This window comes from Sorex araneus, chromosome 2 (genome assembly GCF_027595985.1).
Source record: "Sorex araneus isolate mSorAra2 chromosome 2, mSorAra2.pri, whole genome shotgun sequence".
Lineage (NCBI taxonomy): Eukaryota > Metazoa > Chordata > Mammalia > Eulipotyphla > Soricidae > Sorex > Sorex araneus.
The window spans coordinates 266,960,783-266,987,800 of record NC_073303.1 but is presented as its reverse complement, the minus strand read 5'-3'; the positions used below and the strand labels follow the sequence as shown (position 1 = coordinate 266,987,800).

Genomic DNA, 27,018 nt, shown 5'->3' with positions numbered 1-27,018 from the left:
GCACAGGGGTTACTCCTGGCTCTTCCTTCACTCAGGAATTACTACTGGCAGTGCTCAGGGGACCATATGGGATGCTGGGATTCGAACCTGGGTCGGCCGCGTGCAAGGCAAACGCCCTACCCACTCTGCTATCGCTCCAGCCCCTAGAATGCATCTTTTAACTATAATTTTTCTGCTAAATATTCCCTTGTGCTGATATGAACGTACCGATAATCTGTCTTTTTGGGCACACCTGGTAGTGTTCAAGGAATTATATGGGGTGCTGGGGATCAATCACGGGTCAGCTGCGTACAAGGCAAATGCCATACCTGTCGTACTATAGGCTGGGCAGGAGTGTACAGAAGGAAACTCTCTGCATTTTCATAACCTGGTTTACTGAGTAACAAGCAAATTTTAGTCGCTGGGGCCAGTCTAGAAAAATTAAAACAAACAAACCCTAATACTGTGATAGGTGCAAGTCAGGTGCAAGTCACTTTTTTTTTCTTTTGCATGATTGGGATTTAAACCCGGGCCTGACATATGCAAGGCAAACACTACTGCTATATAGTAAGAAAGACAACTCCGACATACTTAGTTGGGATATATTTTTATTTAAAAATTATGTTCAAAAACATTATTAGTTTATTGGCCCCTCCAAACAAGTGTTCTAAGTATACCAAGCTATTGAAAAGCAAATGACATCAATTCTCATTCTTTAAAATTCATAATCAAAGGTTTAAAAAATTCCTTTAATATTTGGGATTAGTGATTGTTACACTGGTAACCTAAGGCTGAACCAGAGTAACCAGAGGCCACTTCAAAAGGTCCACGAGGATGCGCCGAGCCTTGACATCACCATCTAGTTGAACCAGAGACTGATTTGGGATTAAGGAAAAGGCACCTGACCACTCAGACTTTCCCCACTCCCACCTGCAATTTATAAAATCATCGGATTCTTACACTCCTAGAAGCAGCAGGCACACACTATTAAATAAAATAAAAGCCAGTTTATGAATATATATGATACAATTTGCAATTATTTACAATAAAAAAATCAGTAATACAATACACTGAACCTGCAGATTCATTTTGAGGTATCAACAGAGTCCTTTAGATGCAATTTCTTTTGGGTTTACTGCCACACTTTTTGTTATATTGTATGTCTTGTAAATCCCAATAAGTCTATCTGAAATCTCAAACATGTTATTTCGAAGAGAAATTATGATGAATTGAGCATTTTTTGTTTGTTCCTAAAGAGAAAGAGAATTAGAAACATTAGTAGCAAGTAACACTAACATCTAGGCTTTCTCCTTCCCTCCTGCTGCTAAGGTTCTGGATGGGGAGTGGGGCTGAGATTCTGGTGTTCTGCCCTGGAGTCACACTAGCCCTGGGAATAAGGATCACACCATCAAGGAACATAAATCTGGAAGCATTTTGCCATGTCTTCTAGTGGAAAAACAGATCTGGGCAGAAAATCTAAAATCTGAATTTCTGCTATTTATATTTTACTTGTCCCACATGAAATATTTGGTTCAGATAAAGAACTTGGGTCTCTCCTGATATCATGTGGCCCAACTCCCCAGTGGGAGCCCTAAGGATTACTTACGTATATATAAAATGCAACAATGGACACGTTTTTAAAATCAAGGGCAGCATCGATCTCATCCATGAAGTAAAGGGGCGTGGGTTTGTAATGATGAAGAGCAAATACTAATGCCAATGAACTCAGTGTCTTTTCTCCTCCTGAAAGGTTAAAGATCTTCTTCCAACTTTTCTTGGGTGGCCGAACACTGAAATTAGGAATACCAACTGTTATAACTCATATTACTTGAAAAGCTAAAGTTAAGACTTAAGACTGGCTGTCATGGTTTCTACTACCATTAATATTTGTTTCACAAATATGAACTTTCGGGGAATAATTTCATAAAGACACTTTTGAAAGATGAAAACACAGGACCATCCTCCAGACTGTAGCACGCAGGTCAAAGCCCTCTGGCCTCTATTTCCAAAGAATTTTGACTTGTGTGTTTTGGGGCTCCGGGCCGTTCCCAGCGTTGGTCAGTGGTGAGCACAACTGCCTCCAGGGCTCAAGCTCCGGGCCAGCATCGCTGAAGCCCTCAGGCTAAACCCAGTTTTTTTTTTTTTTGGGGGGGGGTGAAAGAAGATGTGTCAGGGATCAAAGCTAGCACCTTGGTATGTTCTTGAAGCATGACCCATCTCCTTGGCTTGGGGACTGAGTACCCGGGACCAAACCTAGGCCGCCTGATCCAAAGCATGTGCTCCACTGCAGCTGTGTCTGCCCCCACGCTTTGCCATTAAGACATCTTCATGTTCAAGTGACTCAATTTAGGGTGGGGAGGCAGCACAGCAGGCAGGGCACACGCCATGCATGCAGCTGACTGGGTTTGGTCCCCAGAGCCTACGAGGAGTGATCACTGAGCATGTAAGCACTCCCTGGTATAGCCCAAAGACCAAAAACTAAAATTATTCAAGTGTAAAATAAGACATCTGGCATGCGATCCAATTCTCTCATATACTGCCAACCAGGAAAGCACGAACCTGAACATGATTCCTTCTGAGAAAGGGTCCAGACTGTCCACCAGCTCCAGCTCAGCATCGCCCCCCTGAGTAAGCATCTGGTAATTCTCCTTTAATTTGTTTGTTATTATAGAAAAGCCTGCCATAAATTCATTGAGCCTCTGCTTCCGAAGATCTTCATACGCCTGTCTGAAATTATCTCTCTCAGAAGTAATTTGGTCCAATTCAGCTACCCGTTGCAAATATAGTTCTTCCTATGAAAAAAGCATTTCCATGAGAACAGCATCTTCAGTAAGATACTTGGATTAACAACAGCACAGTGCACCCTCACTCGCCTCCCTGTCTCTGGTCAGTTACAGGCGCTTCAGGCTGACCAGGAAGCACATTCACCCTCGCTCCCTACCTTCTTCTTGAACTCTGCAATGGCACCGAGGTTTGGCTTCATTTCATGGCACTGGGCTTCCAAAAGTGCGATCTGACTTGTTATTGAATCTGGGTTCTTGATGGCTTCAAGGTCTTCTGGGCTTAGAACTGGAATTTCTCTGACAGGGTTACCTTCAATGTGATGCAACGATATTTTTGAAATCTAAAGAAGTTCAATTAGATATTAGGGAAAGTATTAAAATTAGTTGTCTATAACCATGTTTTTTTTTTCTTTCTTTTTTGGGGTCACACCCAGCGATACTCTCAGAGGTTACTTCTGGCTTTGCATTTAGGAATTACTCCTGGCAGTGCTTGGGGGACCATCAGGGATGCCAAAGATTGAACCCTGGCCAGCTGCATGTAAAGCAAATACCTTCCCTACTGTACTATCGCTCCAGCCCCTATAATAAGAATTTTTTTTTTTTTTTTGCTTTTTTGGGTCACACCTGACAATGCACAGGGGCCACTCCTGGCTATGCACTCAGGAATTACCCCTGGCGGTGCTCAGGGGACCATATGGGATGCTGGGAATTGAACCCGGGTCAGCCACATGCAAGGTAAACGCCCTACCCGCTGTGCTATCTCTCCAGCCCCTATAATAAGAAAAATTTCTGACTATCAAAATACCATGAAGCGTTGACTTTTTTAAAAAAATTTTTCTTTCCTTTTTTTTAAAATTTATTTTTTAATAAGTGAGTCACCGTGAGGGTACAGTTACAGATCTACACATTTTCATGCTTGTGGTTCCCTCATACAGTGTTCGAGAGCACATCCCTCCACCAGTGACCATTCTCCACTACTAACCAATGGACCCAGTATCCCTCCCACCCCACAATCCCATGCCCCCACCCTGTCTCTGTGGCACAGTATTCCATTTTGTTCTCTCCAAGAGTTGACTTTTTATCCACTACTATCACAGGACTTAAAAAACAGTGCAATGTGTCCAGTGTGCTAATTTAGTTCTTTGTTAACTCTCTAACGTGATCCTGGAAATAGGGATTAATTCTAACCAGTGTCTGTAGTTAATTCAGTATACCCTAGACACTTGAGAAGTGAGATCATGGACTTAAAAAATCACAACATGGCTCAAAACTAAAAATATCAATCCTTTTTCATAAACTTTTAAAACTAAAATTTTAAAAATATTTTATTTTTTTTTTTTGCTTTTTGGGTCACACCTGGCGATGCACAGGGGTTACTCCTGGCTCTACACTCAGGAATTACTCCTGGCGGTGCTCAGGGGGCCATGTGGGATGCTGGGAATCGAACTCGGGTTGGCTGCGTGTAAGGCAAACGCCCTACCCACTGTGCTATCGCTCCAGCCCCTAAAATTTTAAAAATATTTTAAAACTCAGCAACTCACCTCTTTTTGCCAGTATTTTATTTTAGAGTTATGTTCAGCAATATGACCATCTATTTGTTCAAGTTTCAACTTAATGCCAAGTGCATCTTTCTGAAGAGCATGTTCACTTTCTTGAATCAGTTTCAGTTCCTGAAGTAGAGTCCGGTGTTCTTTCTGGATCTCTGGCAAAGATTCCTGGAAACCGAGACCGGCCACAGGTGAGGCCTCTACCCAGTCACAGCAGTGACAGCCCAAGGACAACTTAGCACCCTCTTCTTCCTGATCCTCACAATTGGACAAACATTTCGGGATTGGGAGATGGACTGGGCCCAAGTTCACTGGCACTGCTGGCTGTGGCCCAAAGCCACTGCATACAGGAGCCCCAGGCCCTCTGGCACTGTTGGCTGCAGCCCAAGGCCCACAGCTGGCCTGGTCCCCCTGCAGAGGATGAGCCGGCCCGCCACGCCTTACCTCAGCCGCATTTGTGTTCTGGACGACTGCTGCTGCTCTGTCCTCCAGGCCTTTCAGTTCTGCTGTTAAATCATTCACTTCTTTCTCAGTATCTTTTATTTCCTTCTTTGTGCGAAACTCAGTCTCTTCTGCTTTCTTCAGATTTCTAAAACAAAATGGTAACATTTAAATTGTAAGGAGAGCTCCAGTTTCTGCAAACCTCCCAAACAACTTCCCAGGGCCTCAATGACACCTTTTGCTACCAAGACTAAACTTATAAACCGTATTTAAACTGTCTTTATGTTCATGTATACACATGCAGCATACTTGTATGTTATTAAGCTCAGTACAGGTAAGAATTCTTATAAAAGCTTATAGGCTGCGCTGACGTGGTCACAGAACAGCAGCAGTTTCATTTCTCTGGCTTGTGGGAGGAGACGGTTAAGAGTTCAGCATGAGGCAGGCTGTGCTGCAGAGGCCGAATGAGTCCCCAGAGTGGACACACTGGCCATGGACACTCACACTCATACCTGTCCGCAGTCTTGATGGCTACTTGGGCCTTAGTAATGGCAGAGGCACATTCATCCAGCTGCTTGTTTATTTTATCGAGTTTGTCTTGCTGGGCCTTGAGTTTATGGTTGTTGATTTCTATGATGAGGTCATGCAGCCTTTTCACTTCAGCTTCAACCTTACCCGCTTTCTCAGCCACGCTGTCATACTCTGAAACATAATTTAAAAAAAGTTAAAAATTGAGCTTCTAGGCTAACTGAACACTGATTACTTCAGGTATGCAGAAGAGTTCTCCAAGGAGAACAAAGGCCAAAGCACACAATAGCACCATGTCCACACATGATGCTTTGAGCACGCAGGGCTCTTTCCAGGCAGCCTCAAATTGCAGTGCTCTGCGCTCGGGCCATGCCCAGTGGTGGTTCAAGTGGCACCAGGTTTTGAACTTACATGCAGTGCACATGCCCTACCTCGGACGTTAACTGTGGGGAGGGACTTGTGTCCTGCAAGCAGTGTCCAGGATGCTGGGCCCATTCCTGACGATACTCAGGGTATCATGAGGCGCCAGGGATCTAACCAGGCCCTGCCTCACACCAGTTCTGTGTTTTCACCCCCACTAGATCTCATCCTTGAAATGCACACGGCAGCCTCAGAGCAGCGTTCCTAAGCCCCTCTGCTGGAGAGGTTTCCACTGCCACAGCTCCTGCAGGCAGTGAGGCGCAGTCACCTCTAACCGCCCAGGCCTGATGGACACCAAGGCGGGCTGAGTGTTTCAGGGGAATGTGTGGTCGCAGTCCGCGCGCACTGATGGACGTGCAGATTCCGTCCAATTCCTTTCACTGATTCTAAACTACCTGGGGGGCGGGAAAGCAGCTCACGAGCAAAGCTGGGAATAGCCCAAGAACTAGGAGACAAAATTTTAAAAAAAGGGGTGTAAAGGGGTGTGTGTCTGTGGGGGGAATTCGAGACGAACGCTCATGTTTCACATGATTACAGGCACACACACAAAGGATAATCTGTTTTCTAAGTTTTCCAAACTATAATTTCCCTTCACGTGCATATCGTTTTCCTGTGAACTCATTTCAACTCATTTCTCCAGATCCTGCCTCCTCAGAAGAGAGGCATCGGAAGAGCAGACAGAAGCATACACGAAATATGGCATGGAGACTGCAGGCTCTGGATCCAAATCGCCTTGGTCTAGAGTCCCTCCACTCCCACGTGACATCTATAGCCTTTGCTGCCTCTTCGACTATCGAAATGACATACATGATTCCATACTTGCTAAAGGGCTGGAGAGTACAGGGGCAAGGTGCTTGCCTTGCAAACTCCTGATGCCAAGCTCCACATATGGTTTGACGACAGGCCCCCCGAGCACTGGCGGGTAGACTCCACCCTGCCGCTGCCCCAAAAACAAACGAACAAAAAAAACCCAAAGAACCCCCACCTCCAACAAATGCTTTCTCATTTTTTTTTTTTTGGTTTTTGGGTCACACCCGGCGATGCACAGGGGTTACTCCTGGCTCTTCACTCAGGAATTACCCCTGGCGGTGCTCAGGGGACCATATGGGATGCTGGGATTAGAACCGGGGTCGGTCGCATGCAAGGCAAACGCCCTACCCGCTGTGCTATCACTCCAGCCCCAACAAATGCTTTCTCATAGCCAGTTGCCAAGCGCAGGTCCAACCCGGCTCAGTGAGCGGTACTGCCAGAGGGAAGGGCCACAGGAGGGGAGTAAGGCTCAAAATTCCCGACCACTATAAGCCGTACACTTTACACGTACCCGCTTTGAAAGCTTTAACGTTCTCTTCCAACAATTTCTGCTTCTTTTTATCAGGGGCTGTAGCAAGTACATTAGCTTCAAGTTCCTTAACCTGTACATTCAAATATTCTTCTTGCTCTGATAAATGCTACAAAAATGTTTGAACATTCAAGGTCAATTTTTTAACAGCAACAGCATTATTTTTTTTTATATTCTGAAATTAAGAAAAGGCCCATAAAACTCTTAAATGTTATGTATAAAATATGCCAATAACAATGTTTTTTTTTCCTTTTTGGGTCACACCTAGCGATGCACAGGGGTTACTCCTGGCTCTGCACTCCTGGCGGTACGTGGGGGACCATATGGGATGCGGGGAATCGAACCTGGGTTGGCCTCGTGCAAGGCAAATGCCCTCCCCGCTGTACTATTGCTCCAGCCTCAATAACAATAACTTTAAGAATAAATTACCTAAGTTGACTGAGTGCCTTGTGCCTGGTGCCTGTGGCAAAGGAAACGAGGGGCTGCAACAGAAGCACGCAGCGACCCAACGACAAAACCCAGAACAAAATGGCTCTACTACAGCTCTAAGAAAATGGATACAGCGGTTTGGAAAGTTTAAGAGACTTTATTAATAATAGTATAACGTTAAAAGCTCATGAATATTTAATGCGTGTACCACATCCACAGATACACGCATATTAAGAATTTATATTAAAATATTGTTAAAAGTGCCTAAAGATTGAAGGCAATGAATGTTTTTTGAGATTTGTCACACACACACACACTACTTTAAAAAAATTTCTACTTTTCTGCTTTTGGGGGCCACATATTGGATACTGGGAATCGAACCTGGGTTGGCCACGTGCAAGGCAAACGCCCTCCCCACTGTGCTATCGCTCCAGCCCCCTTGGGCACTGCCTTTTTAATGGGGCAAACACTGCACTGAAGCCAGCGAGACCCCAGAGTCCCAGTTAGGACCGTTTCTGGACAGCGGGGGCCGAACGGCCCGGGCCAGCCGCAGGGTAGGTACCTGAATGCTCGCCGTGAACTTCTCCAGCGTGCTCCTCATTTCCCGCACACTCTGCCGAAGCTTCAGCACCGCTTCCTCCAACTGTCCTTTCTGCTCTTGGACTTGTGCTGCTCGCTGAGAATCTTTCTGCAACTGCACCTCCATCGTATTCACCTACCAGACACAAAGTCAACTTATGAAGAGGACCCAAGCCTCTGACCTTAAACATGAGCAATACCAAACAACTCAGCTTGGTTTCTGGTTGACTAAAGCTTTGATTTTGAAATAGGAAACACACATGATGCTGTAATAATTATGTAAAAAGGTAAAATGTGGAATGAAAGAATGATAAAGTCCTGATCTAAGTCTAATCCAAATCTAAGATAAAAAGATACACTATGTCCACACATCTATCTCTCGCGTACTTTCTACTCCCCCCGTGTGATGCTGTTGGATTTTGCTGCTGGTGGGGACTCACAGCCACCCCCAGAGCTGGGGGCGCATGTGTGGTGAGGGCACGAAGCCGGCCTTCTGCACGGAAACCGCATGCTGGATCCAGCCCTCTGAGCCAGCTCTCTGGTCAAAAACACGCAGTATAAAAATGTTCTTTTTGGACCTACATGGCTGTGCTCAGGGGAGCAGGGATTAAACTCGGGCTGGCCATGTGCAAGGCAAGCGCCCGACCTGCTCTGCTACTGCCTCAGCCCCCACGAACATTGTTCCTAACCGAAGACTTGACACCCGCTCACCTGCTCCTCGGAGAGCTCGGTGATGACTGAGGACCCCATCCTGCCTTTCGTCACTCTGCTGCCACCTCCCGTCATGGTCCCTACACACAAAGAGGGCAAGCGTCAGACAAGGCCTCTCCCCGGAGGAGCGAGGCACAGGGGTGGGCGGCCACCTCACCTGACTGCTCTATGATCTGTCCCTGCAGAGTCACCACCCGCCACCTCCGGTCACTCTGATACGCTACTCTCGTGGCTTGATCCAAGTTGTCAGCGACTAAGGTATCCCGCAGAGCAAAGTAAAAAGCTTGGCGAATTTTATCATCTTTCACTGTTACTAAATCAAATAAACGAGGAGTATTTTCCGGAGTTTGAATTCTGCCCATCTTCTTGGCCCACACTGCCATCTAAAAGGTCAAGGGGGAAAAAAAAAAGCAACAATTCTCAATCAAGAAATATCTGTTGTAGGTATCCCAATCATCACTTACATAAGGAATAGGCACGCAGAAAATGCCAGGATAACGCTCAAGTTTCGGAATAATTAAGTATCTACTGGTTCATGCACAGTTACGTTTAAAATGATTCAGATGAGGTTTTTGCTGGTAATTACTGCTTACATGATCCTACATACAAATATGAATACCCACCTTATCTAACCCTATAAAGGTTGCAACTCCAATATTTTGTCTTTTAAGGAAATTCACACATTCCTGGGCTATATCAATGGACTCAACAACAATGTAGTCTAGTGCATGACAACAAGATGAAATGGCAACATCATATTTTTCATCAATTGCTCCCAAGTCCCCCTAAAAAGGAGAAAAAAAAAATCAGCAGGGCATTAAATATAGGACCATTGCATTAGATTCACAGATTTTGCTACTTTTAAATGAACACCTATACTCATATTTTAAAGTACAAACAAGGGGCCAGACAGCTTGTACAGAGGTAAGGCACCTGCCTTGGCATGCAGCTGACCTGGGTTTGGTCCCCCCACACCCCTGCACCGCACCAGGAGTGACCCCTGAGCACAGCTGGGCGCTCCCCCAGACAAGAAAGAAAAGCAGACACAAGGTATGTAAAGGCATTCAAGGGTCTCCCCCTCGTCTTCTGCAAAAGGAGCCCGGCTAGGGTTTGGTTTATTTTGAAGAAATGTATGGAGACATTCCGGGCCAATGTGCCTGTCTGGGCGGCCCACACTCAGGGACCGAGTCTCATCGCTGTCCCACAGGGCAGGAGGACCCCCCCCCCCACCCAACCAAAGAAAATGCAAGCTCAGTGACTCTCGACTGCCCTCTAGCCTGGTCCAGGGCGGAGAGGGGGGTCTGCGGCTTGCGGCCCCTGGATCTTCGTTCCCTGCTGGCCACCCGCCGGGCACCAGTCCACTAACTCCTCACCCTGGAATACTACTGATCTCCCTAAACCTGGTGACAATTCTCAATAGAAAACCCAAAATACAATCATAAAAAGTTTGGTATCAAAATGATTGTAACCAACCAATGCATGGAGGAGGTCTGGATTTGCCCCACGGCACTGTTCAGTGTGACCCCAAAACCAAACCAAGAAAAATCAATTTTTATCGTGCCTGAGTATAAGAGCAAAATATTAAACCTGGAATCTAGTTTATGTACTATGGTACTCAATATATAACTGTTCTGAAGTAGGAAAATGCACAGTCTCGAGGAGTCTAGTCGAGTGCAGAGAAATGCTCTTTACCAGCCGCCCGTATATCCCGGGGATCCGGCCAGACTTCTTCTCCTGAATGATTGCATCAAGGACCTTGCCCCGACTTCGGGTCATTGCTAAGGAACTCTTCGCTTCTTCAACTTTTTGGAAAAGATCACGAACCAAACTTTTGAGGTTTGTTTCTTCTTGTGTAAGTTTTTGAAGTTCCTTTTCTTTCTGAAAGTGAAAAGTTAGGAAAATGATTCCCAGGGTTGAGAGTCCAGGCGTCAGATGCTTGCTTGCCTCGAGAGGGGCGATTCCAGTTCAAACCTTGGCATCACATCTGACGCCCAGAGCCAGGGATTCCTGAGCACAGAACCAGAATAAAGGTCCCTGAGCATCGCTCAGTGTGGCCCATGGACACCTACTGACCCAAAGGAAATAAATCCCCAAAGTATCTGCCTAATCCCTGTACAAAACTGTGCCAATGCTCAAAAAGGGACAAAAATAGCAACACTTGAACGGGAACTAAACTGGCATGCTGGTGAGGCGTCAGCCTCTGGGCAGCGTCCGACGGACGGACAGGCAGTGTGGGCCGGGAAAGCCGTTTGGGATGGCCCATGGCTCTGCAGAAATTAAAAAGGACAAGACTACGACTCAATGGAATTTCTACCTAATGCTAAAAAATTAATTTTATAAAAGCAAACCAAACTGGACAGCTGATGGCCAGCGCCAGCAGCGGAAGATGGACTGCCCAACGCGCTCCCCCGCGCGAGCACAGCAACCTTCCTCTCAGGCCCCTGTTCCTCAGTTATCACCCCCACCAGTTACAGCGGGGTCAAGCCAAAGCTAACATTACGGACCTGAATTTCTTCAAAATTAAGCTACGGCTGGTGGTGGTACACTGTATGCCGAGTCTCCATGATGAACTTGTAAACCACCTTAACCGCCTTAGTAACAATCTAAACTTTACATGGTCACACACTTCCCCGTCAGCCAAATCGTACATTTAGGAAAACAGCTTTCAGTGTATTCTTTTTTTTCATGATAAAGACTGCTTTATTGGTGGCAATTAAGTACAAGTCAATAAATATCGATCCCCAAAGAATTCAGATTAGCGGTCCATTTCATCAACTGTGGGGTAATGAAGTCAGTCCTGTCTCTTGGGAAATGAAGCCACGGGCAGCTGATGGGTGGCACATGCCGCCTCGCCCACTGCAGGCAGCAGTGGCTCCGTGCAGGAGGCCACACACCTGCCCTTAAAAAAAAAAAAAAGACAAAACAAAAAAACAGTTCTACACCTATAAATCCCTAGCAATAGCCACAGACTTCAAAACAAAAAATACATGAAGATGGGGCTGGAGCAATAGCACAGCGGGGAGGGCATTTGCCTTGCACGTGGCCGACCCGAGTTCGATTCCCAGCATCTCATATGGTTCCCCGAGCACCGCCAGGGGTAATTCCTGAGTGCAGAGCCAGGAGGAACCCCTGTGCATCGCCAGGTGTGACCCAAAAAGAAAAAAGCAAAACAAAAACAAAAACAAAAACAAAAAAACACCCATGAAGATGATACCTCGGGCAGGAAAGCGAGGCCGGACGGAAGAGACGCGCACTCACCTCCGACAGCTCCCGCTCGGCCTGAGGGAGCTTCACCTCTATCTCCCGGACTGCAGCTTTCCTTTCCCTCAGCGTCTCCGAGGCTGTGGCGAGAGCGTCCTTGGCCTTATTTAACTGCGAGACGGCAGTGTTGTGGCGACTAAGGTAGATGTCGAGCTCGGACTGGGCCACGTCCATCTTTGAGCGCGCCTCGTTGACAGATTTGCTGAAAGCCATCAGTTTCTGTTCTTGACTCTGTGCAAACAACAGAGCTCATGAAGCCGGACACGCGGAAGCTTGTGGCGCTACCCTGGACCCTCTTTGGCACAGCAGGCGGCTCAGGGCTTTCTCCTGGCAGTGCTCACCTGACCTGCTGTACCACGGCGTCAGCCCCTGGGGCACTTCCACATCACCTTCCCTAGAAGCCTACAGTCTAAAGGGCGGGACTGATGCATGACTCCCGGCCCTCACGCAGGAAGTCACCCTGCCGGCCCCCATCTGGGGTACCCGAGCCTGGGCCAGCTGTGTGCAAGGCGAAAGCCCTGCCCGCCAGATGGCGGCTCTGGAGACCCCAGAGAGGAGCGCTGCACCAAGGATGCTCAGAAACGGGCCCGGGGAATTCCCACCGTGGGTGACTACGGGTCAATGCGGGGAGATGTGGGCTCCTGTTGGCAGCGTCAGGAACAGCGGGCGGGTGGGCGTGTGAGCCCAAGGGAACTGCACCAAGTGCCCCTTCCCCAGAACCCCTCGGGGCAACGCCTGGTAGCCGCTGCCCATGATGGGCGATGCAGGCACCTGCTGAGCCCTCAGTGCGGAACCAGGGATGACAGTTCAGCACCATCTCACTCTCCACTGAAAAGACTCCTTTGAACTTTTGTGCCCACGTTCCTGTAGAAGAGGATGCCAAAGCGACAGCCTTTGCTGTTGAAGGGCCGGGGCTTCCTTCTGGAAGAGACACAAGGCGAAGGGGCAGTAACCGGGCGTAGTGGGGCCCTGTACTCTGCTAACTCACCGAGGTACCGAGAGTCAGGTGACAGCGGAACTTGAAACGCCCCGTTTCCTGCTACCATTACACACGGTCAGTCAGGGTCAGAGACAGTACAGGAGAAGGCCCTGCCCTGCGTGCAGCTGACCCTGAGACCCCAGCACTGCAGGGCATCCCCTAAGCACAGCCACTAAGCTCCCCAGTGAGGCCAACCCCCACGCCCTTGACCCCACGCCCCCCAAAATAACCCTGCTAAATCTTTTAATGAATGGCAAAGTAGTAAACAAAAGCATCTAGGTTGCTTTCAATAATGCTGGAATTAAAAGGTCCAAAGTTCTCCCCAAGTAGTTCAGTCAGCTTTTAAGCGTTTAATATCAGTTTTTCCTTTAATAAAAAACAAGACAAAACCGAGTTTAGAAAAATTCACCGAAACAATTACCAGTAGATAGCAAACTTACTTCTTTATCTTTCTGAAGCCCTTGTGTTTCCTGTTTAAGACTATCCATGACATCCTTTAATTTCTTTTCTTCCTTCTCTCTTTCCTTCTCGAGGGCATGGCTTCGAGTTGTTGTTTCAGCTATAATTTTTTCACTCTTAGCAGGTACATTTTTTAATTCTTCAACCTATGAGTAAGAAACCAGCATGAGCAACATTTGTCCCCTTTAAAAGCGTCCCTTAACACCAAAACTCTAGGCCTCTGAGCTGTGTTATTCGAGTAAGCTGGCCTGACTAGCAGGCACTTTCCTAACCATCCGCCACAACCTCTCTGTTCAAACAGCGATAATTCACAAGTCTTGATTCTTCAGCACTGACAGCTGCCCCAGCTGGGCATTCCCTCTTTTCCCTTTCTAACCTCAGGCGACACTGATCTCTGTTACATAATGTAATGTACCGGTCACATGGAACCACGCCCAGCTGGAATGTGGCTCATGATCCTCCCTCCCTGTGAGGGCCTGGGGCCAGTCCCACACCAAAATTCACCTCAAAAACATGCAAAAGTGACTTCTGGGAGCAAACGTCAGGCTCATGTCTAAAATAACAAACAATATTCAAATTGATTTGGGGGCAAAGTCATCCCCAAAATATAATAAAAATTAGTAATGACGTTCAGACATAAAAAATTAAAGTAATTCCCCCCTAGAACTCACCTTTTCTTTATCTTTTTGAAGTTGTTTCTCCAGTTTTTTTGCTTTACTTGTAGCATGTTTTAATTTTTCTCTAACTTGAACATCTTCCAAATCTAGCTTTGTAAATTCTGCTTTGTTCTCCTCAATATATTTTGTAATTTTATTCAGTTTCCTAGCAAAACAAAAACACTTAAAAGTCACTATTTTGGGGGCTGGAGCAATAGCACAGCGGGTAGGGCGTTTGCCTTGCATGCGACCGACCCCGGTTCTAATCCCAGCATCCCATATGGTCCCCTGAGCACCGCCAGGGGTAATTCCTGAGTGAAGAGCCAGGAGTACCCCCTGTGCATCGCCGGGTGTGACCCAAAAACAAAAACAAAAACAAAACAAAAAAAAAGTCACTATTTTGGACATTAAGTTATCTTAAAATCATTTTGTATATCCGGCCTCGCAAACTTCCTCTGTAACTTCTAAATCCTTAAAAGATAAATAATCTTAAAAGTCTAGGGCTAAAGTGACAATATAATTGGTAGGGTACTTGTCTTGCAAGCAGCTGTCCTCAGTTTGATCCCCGGCACCCCATGGTCCCCCCCCAAGCATCTCCAGGAGTGACCTTTGAGCACAGCCAGGTGTGTTCTCAGAGAAAACACACACACACACACACACACACACACACACACACACACACACTCTCTCTCTCTCTCTCTCTCTCTCTCTCTCTCTCTCTCATGTGAGTAATTCTCAGTTCCTATGTGCCACGCGTGAGTCCTGAGTTACGTTACCAGTCTATGCTGAATGAGAAATACTGCCGTTTTCAGTGAAACAGTTTCTACACCTAAACTAGGACAACCTGAGGCCATAGCTCGGTGATCACGACACATATAAGGGTTCGAGCCCTGTCACTCCACCTCCCACCCCCAAGCAATAATCACTTAGACTCAAAGAGAAAAGAAAATAGGTAAGGTGTCACTGATTATGGGCAGAGAGGGTCTAAGACCGGAAAAAACGATGTCTCTAGAATAAAGCAATCTTGTTTTTTGTTTTTTTTTTTTTCTTTTTGGGTCACACCCGGCGATGCACAGGGGTTGTTCCTGGCTCTGCACTCAGGAATTACCCTTGGCGGTGCTCAGGGGACCATATGGGATGCTGGGAATCGAACCCGGGTCTGCCGCGTGCAAGGCAAACGCCCTACCCGCTGTGCTATTGCTCCAGCCCCTAGAATAAAGCAATCTTGGAGCAGGGAGACAGCTTAGAATTTAGTATGTGGGGAGCCTGGATTTGATCCCAAGCACCCCATGGACACTAAGCGCTGCTGGATGTTGCCCAAGAACAAAGAAAAAGAAGAGAACCCCCTAGAAGAACTGTTTGTTTCATTAAATTGAGAGTGAAAAGTTCACTGCATTTTATTTTTTGCTGTGGTGCAGTTAGTGTGTTCTGTCACTAGGGGGCAGCAGCCCCCACTACTTAAGACCACTGTTGGGCACCACCCAGAACAATGACCAGAGGGTCCCCAAGATATCTGATCTCCCAGCCCAGCACTGGCGACTCAGCTCCCCTCAGCAACACGGGGCCATCGACACTGCCCTCACACCACTTCCTATGTGGACACGCGCCGTAAAATTAACTGAACCCAAGTATTTTTAATATTTCCCAAAAGGTTATTACTTCTCTACGTCTTTCACAGCTTTATTCTTCTCTTTCATGTCACTGGACAGTTTACTGCTCTTCTCATTGATTTCTTTGGTATCTTCATGAATTTTGTTCTTTTGATTCTCCATTTCAGCAATTCGTTTCTGCAGGTCATAACTGCAGCAGAACAAAGGGAAGTGAGAACCTCGGTGCCACTTCTGAAACTGCCACCTCTAAGTCAGCTGTTCCCGAAGAGCCTCACGTTTACTCGACGTGCCATTCCCTCGAGTGACTGAAGGGGGAAGCTCTGGGCTGCTGTTACTCGAACTAAAGAACACACACGCACGAAACTACTCAGAACAGCAAAGACTGCAAAGTCACTTCCCAAAGCAGTGTAGACCGTTTACAACTCAACACCAGGCTGGAGGTGGCACAGAGGGCAGGTCGCATGTGGCAGCCCCCGGCCCGAGCAACACTGGGCGCAGCCCCCAAAGCCGAAACCAATAAACAAAAAAGCCAAACCCCGTGCCATGGAAAATTATCCTAACTTAAAGACAACAAAAAATTTCCCTTGTCTTTACATTTTCCTAAATACAGAAAAAGAGACTTTAACCGTATGCAGGAGACTAACAAATCAATGAAAAGGTACTTACATGTAATACTGACAAACGTGATTCTTTTTCTGAAATATCTCATTTTCCAAGGTAAGAAATTCAATGGCCAAGTTCTTCTCTCCTTCTAAGGCATCCTTTTCCTTCTCCACCATCTTGACTCTGTTTAACTACAACGTCAAACGCATGCGTCCGGTCAGAGCCTGGAAGGCAGGTGTCTGCCTTGCATACAGCCAACACATGATACTCCGGTCACTGCCCGAGGTCCCTTCCGAGCACAAAGCCAAGAACAGCCCCGAGCACTGACCACCAAGTGTTTAAGTAATGGTCGTGCTTACCCTGAACGAGCGTGTCGGGACTGGAGACAGCATGGGAGGACAGGCGCGCTCACAGGGTCTCACAGACACCCCCATCAGGCCCTGGCACTGCCTACGGCCTCCAGCACCCACCAGGAGTGAGTCCTCGGCAGAGCACTGCCCAGGAGTCACTGCTCTTCCCTCCCTCCAGAAACTGTTCAGATAGTCCAATTCCCGGGGCTAGGCTAACGGGACAGCAGCGAGCGCCTTCCCTCGCCGTGGCTGACCCAGGTCCGATCCCAGTAGCCCTCATGGTTCCCCTGAGCGTAACTGGGTCGGGCCGCCCAAGCCCAGCTCCCCCATCACACACCCGTTCAAACCAAAATATCCAAACGATACACTTCTTAATATCTGAGCCTAGGAGTATAGTTTTGCAACACAAACTGCAGTCACCTTCTCCCCACGGTGCTCGTTTAACAGCTCCACTCTCCGACACAAGACCTGGATGGGCTCGTTGAGCCGCGCACAGCCAATGATGTCCTCCAGGTACTCCAGCATGCCCTCGTCGTGCTCCGTTTGGCCCTTCGGCTTCATCATGGCAATCTGCTCCACCTCGCCCTGGAGAGAGGCGCAGTGCACAGCCGTTAGGATATCGAGTCAGTCTTAAGTCGCGAGTAGAACGGAGTCTCAAATCCAATAGTAATAACTGCGTATCTAACAAGATTGGTATCATGGTACAAATAAACATGTTCTTGCTATTAAGTTTTAATTTTACAGATGAGGGTAAGAAATGTACCTTTCTTAAACAGAGCGGTGGCAAAAAGGACCAAAGGCAACACAACAGGAGAACTGATCCAGAAAACCCAAGTTTTGGGGGGACTAAGAGGAAGGGAGGTGCCTGAGGAACCTTGGGGCGGGAGGCGGTGCACTAGTGAAGGATGGGGGCCGTGAGACCATCACCAACAGCGCTGTAAGCCACAGTATCTCAAAATCAAAACAAAAACCCATCAATACAGTATCATGCATTTGCAAACACTAAAATAATAAAGAAAAAAACCTATCTTTTCCCTTATGTAAGCTGTTATAAAACCATGAGACCATATGCATTGACACAAACCAAAGGAAGATACCCTATGTAGAAAGGTCTTTTGGTATAAAAAACTGATTAATCCTTCTATAAAGCAAAATTCAGCCAAGATATTTATATAACTCACAAATTAATTCATGAACTATTATTAACATAACTAAGCCTGGGAGAAAGACCACTCCTGGCTAAATTACAGTAGGAATCCCGTTCCAACGTTGAATCTGACCACGCTTCCTCTCTAGCCCACTTCGACTGCAACCCGCTACACACGAAGTCTCCAGCTGCAAGGCCCAGCCCGGGAGACTGGAAGGAAGGCCACTTTGTTCCTCACAGTAAGGAAATGCCAAGTGTGTGAAACTACAAGTCCTGGTACACACGACACAGATTTTTTTTTTTTTTTGCTTTTTTTGGGGTCACACCCGGCGATGCACAGGGGGTCACTCCTGGCTCTGCACTCAGGAATTACTCCTGGCGGTGCTCAGGGGACCATATGGGATGCTGGGAATTGAACCCGGGTTGGCCGCATGCAAGGCAAATGCCCTACCCGCTGTGCTATCGCTCCAGCCCCCACACGACACAGATTTTAAATGGACGTTCTGTCCACACGATGAATCAGGAAGGGAGAGGGGAGAATCCTAGCAGCAGCAGAGGGACCCTTTCTATGTCCCACCTGCACAAGAGCAGAGAGGGACATTTTTCTTTAAATTTCACACTGTAAAAAAGCTTTCTCAACACAGAATTTTCTTTTTAAAGAAAACCTGCTGGGTGTGGCAAAAACAAAACAAAAAACACAACCAAAACCAAACCGCCTACACACACACACACACACACACACACACAAAAAAAAATCCCGGCAAAAGTCAACCCTCCCCATCATTATGTACCCAAACTCTCAACCTGACACTAAAAATAATTTAAGGCGGTTGTCATGCAGTCTTTTGCCTGATCTACTCATGGAGTAGTATTAAAACATCTTCATGCATCTATATTTTGTGTACTGATGGCATGGTTATCAAATGCAAAGCGAAACGTTAGTCAAATAACCTGTGTTAAGCTTTCTTCTGCAATCAGTTCATTCTACACGAATCAGTGCTTCAAGTTTGTATCAGCGTAGGGACGGCAGTAACAGTGCAGCAGGGAGGCAGTTTGCCTTGCACCCAGAAGACGGGGGGGTCCGATACGCCGCCATCCCATATGGTCCCTCAAGCATAACCAGGAGCGATTCCTGGGTGCAAAGCCCGGAGTAACCCCTAAGGGTTGCTGGTTGTGGACTCTAAAAGATTGTATGAATTTTAAGCATTTTATTATACTTACAAAGATCAACTCTTTTCAAATGTTTGGAACAATAGTCAAGTTCTAGACATTTTATTGTATTTTATTATTTTTATTTTTTGCTTTTCAGGTCACACCCAGTGATGCACAGGGGTTACTCCTGGCTCTACACTCAGGAATTAGACAGCTTTTAAACTGGAAGAACTATCCAAAGCTTAAAGATGACAACGGGGCAAGCTCCAGCCACAAGGAAGAGAGTCTCCTCTCAAACTGGGCAGGGTGTGTCCAGAGCAGCATCACCCACACAAGGCCGACAGTCTGTGCTGTGGGAGCCGAGCCGGCACTGAGAGACGCTCAATAGCGTCTCTGACTGCTCGCGGCTCACGCTGGGAGCTGCCCCTTCTGCAGCTGTCCCAGCCCAAACTGTCCCCACAGTTCTGGCGGGCTGGGGGAGGGATGCAGAACCACTCGCAGCTGGAAACCACTGATCTGGCAGCGGCCGCTGAGCTTCATGTTGACAATGCAAACAGCAAATCACAGTGCAATGCTGCATTTTTATAGTGCTTAATGACCTTACTACCCAAAGCACTGATTTTAAGATGAATGAACAACTATACAAAGGAAAATCTACATGAGTCCTTGCAAGTCCATTTTTCCAGTTTTTGCTATTAAATAAATATCTTGCTGAGGCAGCTACAGACCACTGGGCTGGGCAGATGCTCCACATGCAGCGTGTCTGGGCTCAATCCTGGCGCTTTCTGGTCTTCACACACTGCCAGGAGTGACCTCCCGACTGTGGACACAGGACCGGCTCAAGAACCACCAGGTACGGGCCAAAACAAACTCAAACTTTGCGAAAGGCTTCACAAATTTCGTGCCAAACTTATTTTCACCAAACTATTCTTGAGGAGAAATACTTGCTTTGGAGAAAACACAGATAGCTTATTTCTGATTATATTATCTTCCCCACTTAAATAGAAAGCTCTACAATATGACTTATTTTCATTTTAATAAGGCTGCCCAGTAGAAAACTAATGCTCAGGATTTCAGTATTTATCAACAAGAGAGTATTTATAAAACTGAAGCTTAAACTACTGAAGCAGGTGATAAACTGACTCAGTCACATCACTCTATAATGTGACTTTCAGGAAGACACAACCAGGCGTGGTGCACTTGAGCCTCCTCCAGAATGAGTCTAAATTTCAGCAAGCACAAACGACAGAAAAATCAAGAATGAAGCCTTACTAGAAGTTTGTTCTCTAAAAAATTTCCTAAAAATTAATCTTTGTATGCAGGGAAAAAAGATTTTGGTATCCATTTTCACAATACTAAAATAATTTTTTTTAAATTGCAATTTGCCCTTTTTTTTGAGCTAGCAGAGGCAAAGAAACCAGGTGATAATCAAAGTTTAAATCTGACTAAAGAAGTACTGCATTATCAGGCATGACCACTGCAGATTTTATGGCTACCGTCCCCCCCCCCATTAAAAAGTTGGAGTGACCACAAAGTGTTCAAAACACTAGCAGCTCCGCAGGCGCTCCTGGGAGGCTCCTCCTGGGCAAACACTGAACACAGCAGAAAGGGGAAGCCTCGGGGCTGCCCAGGGCTGCATCCCAGGTACCCCGGCAGGTCTCCCGAGCCTGCCGGGAATGATCCACTAGCACAGAGGCCTGAGCATCGCTGGGAGTGCCCCCTCCGCCCCCTCCCTCCAAAGAGCAAGCAAAAAGAGTGAATCATGCAGCAGTGGGTGGGCTGCTGGCCTGAAACCCATGCTCTACCCCGAATCAGTAAGAAGCTTCTGGCGGGCCGGAGAGGGGACCCAGCCAGGCACCCTGTAAGGCCCCTAGGCCCCACCGGAAGGGACCCCTCAAGGCCGAGCCAGGAGTCCAGAGACAGCTGCAGTGGGTCCCAAATTTGAAAAATAAAACCAAACCTCCAAACATAAGGGCCTCAGACTTCCTTTAACGGCCGAGCTGCTGAACAGACCCTTTGGACAACTGAGGTCTCACTGATGAAACAAAACCCGACATTTGCTACACTACGGGTTTATTTCTGTGGCCTGAACTGGATGCCACGCCAAGTTTAGGATAAACGAAGAGAAAAATGAAGAATGTGCGGGAAAAGTATGATGGGTAGGTGACAACCCACATTAACCTAATCTCCAAATGGCTAAATAACAAAAATAAAAATTGGCTGTCTTTAACTTATTATTATCAAGATAAAAGCTGGAAATGTCAACAAAACTAAAATAGCAGATTTTTAGGCGTTAGCCAAACATTTATGAAATAGTAATCCCTAATGCAATTTTGAACGTAAAAAGCTTTGAGGCTGTCATTCTACCTTGAATGGAACAAATGTACCCAAACCAACTGAAGCTAGTTTATAAACCTAATTTACAGCTACCATGAGATGCTGTCTTTACTTCTCTGCACCCACAGTCACTGCACCGGGAGGTAAGCTTCCAGAGAGGGCAAAGATGGCTGGGGACTGATGCAGGGATGGGGGGAGCTGTGCATCGCCACCCCCTTCTCTGAAGGCATATGGGAAGGGCAGGGACAAGGTCCGGCCATCTTGGGCCTGGACCGAGCCAGGAGCCGGCCGGCCTACTGGGCAACTCAGACCAGGGCTTCAGGGCAGGAGAGGAAGATGCTGAATCAGAGCCACAAGCCTGGTGCCCCAAATCTTAAATGGATTCTAACCTACTAAGTATACAAACTGAGAATTTTCTTTATGAACTTCTAAAATATACTGCAGATCAATTGCGCTTGATTTAAAGTAATCATATTATCTTGAATAAAAACATCTCTCCAAGTATCCCCAAGCGTGGCTAGCTTGGAGACACTGTCTGATGAGAGAAGGTGCCAACACCTCATTCCCGGTGCTGGAGACACAACACAGCAGAGGGGTCAAGGTGCTTCCACTGCAGGGGAGGAACCAGGGTCAACCCCCGGTACCACATACGAGCGCCCAAACTTTGCCAGAAGGATCCCTGAGCACAGAACCAGGAACAAGCCCTTGGGCACTGCCTGGTGTAGCCCAAACACCAAAGACAAACAACCCCCCACCCCTCATTCTCATCTTCCAGTGGTTAAAGCTGTGCTGCGGGAATCTAGGGCTCGACAAGAAACTAAGTAAAAAACTCAGTTTCCCCAAACTATTTCCCGCTTTATTTTAGGGCCACACCCAGTGATACTCAGGGGTTCCTCCTGGCTGTATCCTGGTGGCGTCTGGGGGACCAATGGGATGCAGAGGACCGAACCCGGGAGGGCTGTGTACTACAGCCTACCTGCATCGCTCTGGCGCACCTTCCTTAAAACTTTTAATAGGAAATATTAGTTCTACCTAATTCCATCCCTGTTTCTTCTTCCCAGTGACTTACTAAGGTTTTTGTCTGTAAATTTAGTCTAATAAAATCTGTTAATCTGGAAAGAAAAGTTTACCTTGGTATTAGTAGCTTTGTTTTACACAATTTGTTCAAACATACAAGTGCTGAATTATGAGGATAAATAACTTAGGAATCCAAGGTTCTTCAGAAATATATATATTTAAAAACAGCCAACAAAATTAAAACATTGTCTCCTCTTTGGGAAGTTGCTACGAAGTTGCTACTTAGTGAATTAAGGAGAGGCTCCTTCAAGGACAAAATTTACCCCTGAGGGTTCAAATGCAACCTACTTCCTTATTCCCCCTTCTGATTCCTGGGCCTACCCGCAGGGCCAGCTGTGCCGAGGGAAGGGACCTGGGCCTCCTTGGCGCCACGCATGTGCTCAGTTTCCTGAGCTCTCTCAGGCGCCACTTATTACCGATGAGTTTCCAATGTCATAGCAAACAATAAAAATAAACACAAGTGCTATTTCCTACAACCCGAAAGCACCATCAAACCTAGTTTTCTGAAAGGCTCTAAACCTTTAAACCTAGTGTTCTAAACTTCAAACCAAGACCTAAACCAGGGCTCATACACACACACACACACACACACACTCTCTCTCTCTCAAAGCTTTAATAATAGGTTTATGTAAACTCAAACTCAACTCACAAATCTATCTGAAAATAATTTCCCAGCATTTGTTTTAAATAAGTTTGGGTAAGTTTAATTAAAAAAATCCTTGTAATTAAAGATAAAAAAATAAGTGATTCCAAAATTTCTAACTTGTACATACTCTAAAATTGTATTTCATTATAAAACAAAAACTGAAGACTAAAATGGAAACAAAAATTTTTAAAGTATTCTTTTAATCATAATTAGAATATTAGCATAAAAGTTCCCACGTATTAAAAAAATTAGCCCAAGACACTAGAGAATATTCTATATCACAATGTAGTTTTATTATTATGCTCTTAATTCTGGGCATCATATAGGAAAAGAAGTTTCAAACAAAGGGATTGTAACACACATGACTAAGAGCCATGTTTAACACTAATTTTTTCTGAAGCACAAAGAATATCTTACTCAACACAGGATTTCTGATAAAAAAATTAATACCAGGAACTTAAATTTTTCACCCCCTTTAAAAATACATAACCCTACCGTGATACTTCAGAATGAAATATCAGTATTTTGATCTTTCAATAACAGCATTTCAAGTAGGCTATTTTATTCATAAGAAAGTCCAACGAAGTAATTAAAAAATAAATTAGGTGCTAAAGTAAATTTATCAAAATACCAATATACAGATTTCTCATTCTTGCTATGTATTAGTAGAAGAGATAAAAAAAACAGCGATTGAAAGATAATTTTGTTGAAAATGTTATCTAAAGGGTAATTAAGAGAAATGATAGTTGATCTACCCCTGTCACACTAAAGCAGCACAATAATATTGGTGTTCAATATTCATTTCACTACGCCAATATTTACGTGCTGCTAGAGTGGAACAAGTATGTCAGTCCATCCAAATGATAAACAAGCATCTGATGATGAAATTTCTCAACGGATTTCCTTAAATTTCTAGAGCAGCAAATAATGATTCGCATCTTGACCATAGAATGTAAACCATGATGTGCTGCTACAGTACTTTAAGGCTCCAGGTCACAGGATTCATCCATCAGGGACAACTTCCCTCAGTTACTTTCAATATAAGCCCCAGGAATAAGAGGATCTCTGAAGTCGAATAAACTTACCTGCAAGATTAAAAATCTATTATGGTCCAAGTCGATCCCATGGCTTCTGAGAAGGCTTCCGACATCCTTAAAGGTTGCCTTCTTCCCACTGATGTGATAGACAGAAGTATTATCCCTGTACGCTGTTCTGGACACGCAGAAGTTACTGTCAGGGATGACTTCATAATCATCCCCTTCCTGTTTGGAGGAAAAACAAAATCCGAAAACAACTCATTTCATAGGTCTGCCCCAATTTCTATCACTTCACAATGAAACTAAACCCACAGATTGCAAACTTCAAACACAAACGAAAAGTCCTCCATCCTTCCCAGCAACTGACTTTTTACAAATCATTTGATCCCTTCCCGGTAAATTACAAAAGAAAAAAAAAAAAAGCCCCAAGTCCAACCAACATGAAAACAAAAATATTCTCCGCACCTCCAAATAAGTCTAAAGGCACATTTAACTGGGTATTTGAAAACAAAACCTTCATATACAAATAGATCCATCCAACTCGTTAAGTTATATTGATAGCTCAAATAACCAGTCCACTTTTAAATAAAACAAAAAACCAACACCACCAAAAATCGAAAATGATGACTCAGAGAAAAATAAAGGAAAGAAATAAAAGGGGGTGACATGTCTTAATTTGGGGAGCGGGATATAAAAAATACGCCAATAAAAAGAAATGCAAGAAATGCACAGAATTATCTACACTACCACAAGTCAAGAAAAAAATTTAAAGTACAAATCTACTTTAATGTTAAAACTCACTTCTCTTTAAAGGGCTTTTACTTTGGAAACAAGGCTCTTAAAATTTACAGGACTTCAACATAAATACGCTAAAGAATAAACTCCATTTACCGTCATTTATTTTCCACCCCAAAATCGTGCAAGCGAGGTGCTAAGAAATAAAGTTCAAACAGATGGCACTACGTAGGTTTCATGGAAGCCCTTTACACTAAAGCAACAAAAAAAGACCAATCGAGCAAAACCAGGTAAAGTCACAGCCCCACTTCACTAAGCAATATAGGTTTCAATATTTTTAGCTAATCATTTCCAAAGTTAAAAATTAAACAGAAGGCAAACAATAAACAATACCAGGAGAACCAAGTAACCCAAAGACATTTTCCTTCTAAACGTATTCTTTCCAAAACACAAACAGGTTAGTTTGACCCGTTCTCAAAAGGGTAGTTCAAACAGAAGCAATTCTATTCTGATCCGCAGAACTACGAATAACAATATAAGGCGGCTCGAAATAATGAAGCCGGTCAAAGCAGCCAACGGTTACATGCTGGCCTTGAGCTACTATCCAAAACTAAAAACAAAACCAAAATGCTTGGCACTCAGATACTGAAATAGCAGTGTTTGTTCCACATGCACGAACATGAGCTATTTACAGAGTCCCTGGCCCAAATTTTAATAGTCAGCTAAATTAACATTAAGCTAATGCTAAGCGTCTAACAGCTGCGGCCATTACCCATCAGAGAACGGGCAGGACCGCGGGATTAAAAGAATCCCTCTCCATTCTGCTTACCCACAGATCAACTTAAAAATAACAAACATGCACCAAGTACGGAAATGATGTCAACAGGCGAGTCGGCTCCTTACCTTATCGATTATCTTTTGGAAATGCACCTCGACAGTACAGCTCTGAATATCCTGGTGCCCATCGGAATTGTGTATCAGGACCGAGAGCTTTTTAGACCTGATCTTCTGCGCTCGGTAGCCGAACACGAAAAGCATGGAATCAATCACGTTGGACTTGCCGCTCCCGTTCGGCCCGATAATGCAGGAGAAACGCTGCGGGGGGAAAAGGACAGAGGCGAGTGGAGTCGCATCGGCCGGCCGTCGGCCCGCAGGGAGGCCGCGCGATGTCTTCTGGGGGCGCTTGCCTGGGCATCCACCGCATCTTGGGCTGCCCTGCGAGAAGACCCCACCATGCAAGCTTCCTAAAGTCAGGTGCCATGCAAGGGAGTTGCCTAGACTCAGGTGCCTGCAAGTTCCCTAAGCTCAGGTGCTACGCAAGTAAGTTCCCTAGACTCAGGGGCCATGCACGCAGGTTCCCTAGACTCGGGTGCCACGCACGCAGATTCCCTAGACTCAAGTTCCTGCAAGTTCCCTAAGCTCAGGTGCCACGCAAGGAAGTTCCCTAGACTCAGGGGCCATGCACGCAGGTTCCCTAGACTCAGGTGCCTGCGGGTTCCCTAGACTCGGGTGCCATGCACGAAGTTCCCTAGACTCGGGTGCCACGCACGCAGGTTCCCTAAGCTCAGGGGCCACGCACGCAGGTTCCCTAAGCTCAGGTGCCATGCACGGAGTTCCCTAGACTTAGGTGCCTGCAGGCTCCCTACACCCGGGCTCCCACCAAGCCCCCGCGCCGTCAGGCCGCACACCCTCGAGTCCTAACGCGGGCTCGGGGGAGAGAAGGGAAGAGGCGGCGGCCGTACCTTGTGGAAGGGGCCCAGCACCCTGCGGCCGGCGTACGACTTGAAGTCGCGGTTGACGATGTGCGTGATCATGAGGCGCGGCGCGCCCGCCTCGCTGGCCATGGCGGGCGGCGGCGGCGGCGCGATGCCGCCCAGGATGTCCTGCAGGCTGCGGCCGTCGGGCTCGGGCTCGGGCTCGGGCTCGGGGGGCTCTGCGGGGCGTCAGGGGGCGAGAGGGGCGTCAGGGGGCGGCGGGACCCCCGCCCCCCGCCCCGGCCCCGGCCCCGCGCTCACCTGCGGCGCCCGGCGGGGGCGGCGGCTCGGCGGCGCGGTCCGGCCCGTCGGGGCTGGGGGGCGCCGGGTCGCGCGCGCCGCGCCGGCCGCCGGGGGCCGGGGGTCCTCGGCGCGGCATGGGGGTCGCGGCGGCGCGGGCGGCGGCGGCAGGGGGGGTCGGCCCGGGCGGGCTCGGGGGGCGCGGGCGGCCGCTCCCGC

At 46.7% G+C, this 27,018-nt stretch overlaps 1 protein-coding gene across 1 annotated transcript; it reads right to left on the bottom strand.

Moving 5' to 3' along the window:
- Positions 1–569: 569 nt before the first annotated feature.
- Positions 570–26,938, bottom strand: SMC4 (structural maintenance of chromosomes 4). The gene is made up of 23 exons (XM_055124781.1): positions 26,821–26,938; positions 26,548–26,738; positions 25,709–25,900; positions 24,119–24,295; positions 17,095–17,259; positions 16,388–16,515; positions 15,771–15,911; positions 14,127–14,277; positions 13,437–13,601; positions 12,015–12,248; positions 10,449–10,634; positions 9,380–9,541; positions 8,914–9,139; positions 8,757–8,836; positions 8,029–8,181; positions 7,020–7,146; positions 5,263–5,452; positions 4,754–4,898; positions 4,304–4,477; positions 2,921–3,103; positions 2,539–2,771; positions 1,586–1,769; positions 570–1,229 (listed from the first exon to the last, which is right to left on the bottom strand). Exons 1-23 carry the CDS (start codon positions 26,936–26,938, stop codon positions 1,077–1,079), a joined length of 3,858 nt encoding a protein of 1,285 aa, XP_054980756.1. The 3' UTR covers positions 570–1,076.
- Positions 26,939–27,018: the final 80 nt, after the last annotated feature.

Bases quoted from the DNA above. Each gene is read 5' to 3' on its own strand.
- SMC4 (XM_055124781.1), bottom strand. From the start codon at position 26,938: ATGCCGCGCCGAGGACCCCCGGCCCCCGGCGGCCGGCGCGGCGCGCGC. The intron at 10,635-12,014 runs GTGAGTGCGCGT...TTTCACTTTCAG, and splicing joins CCGAGCGGGAGCTGTCGGAG to AAAGAAAAGGAACTTCAAAA. The intron at 3,104-4,303 runs GTGAGTTGCTGA...GAACTTCTTTAG, and splicing joins TAAAATACTGGCAAAAAGAG to ATTTCAAAAATATCGTTGCA.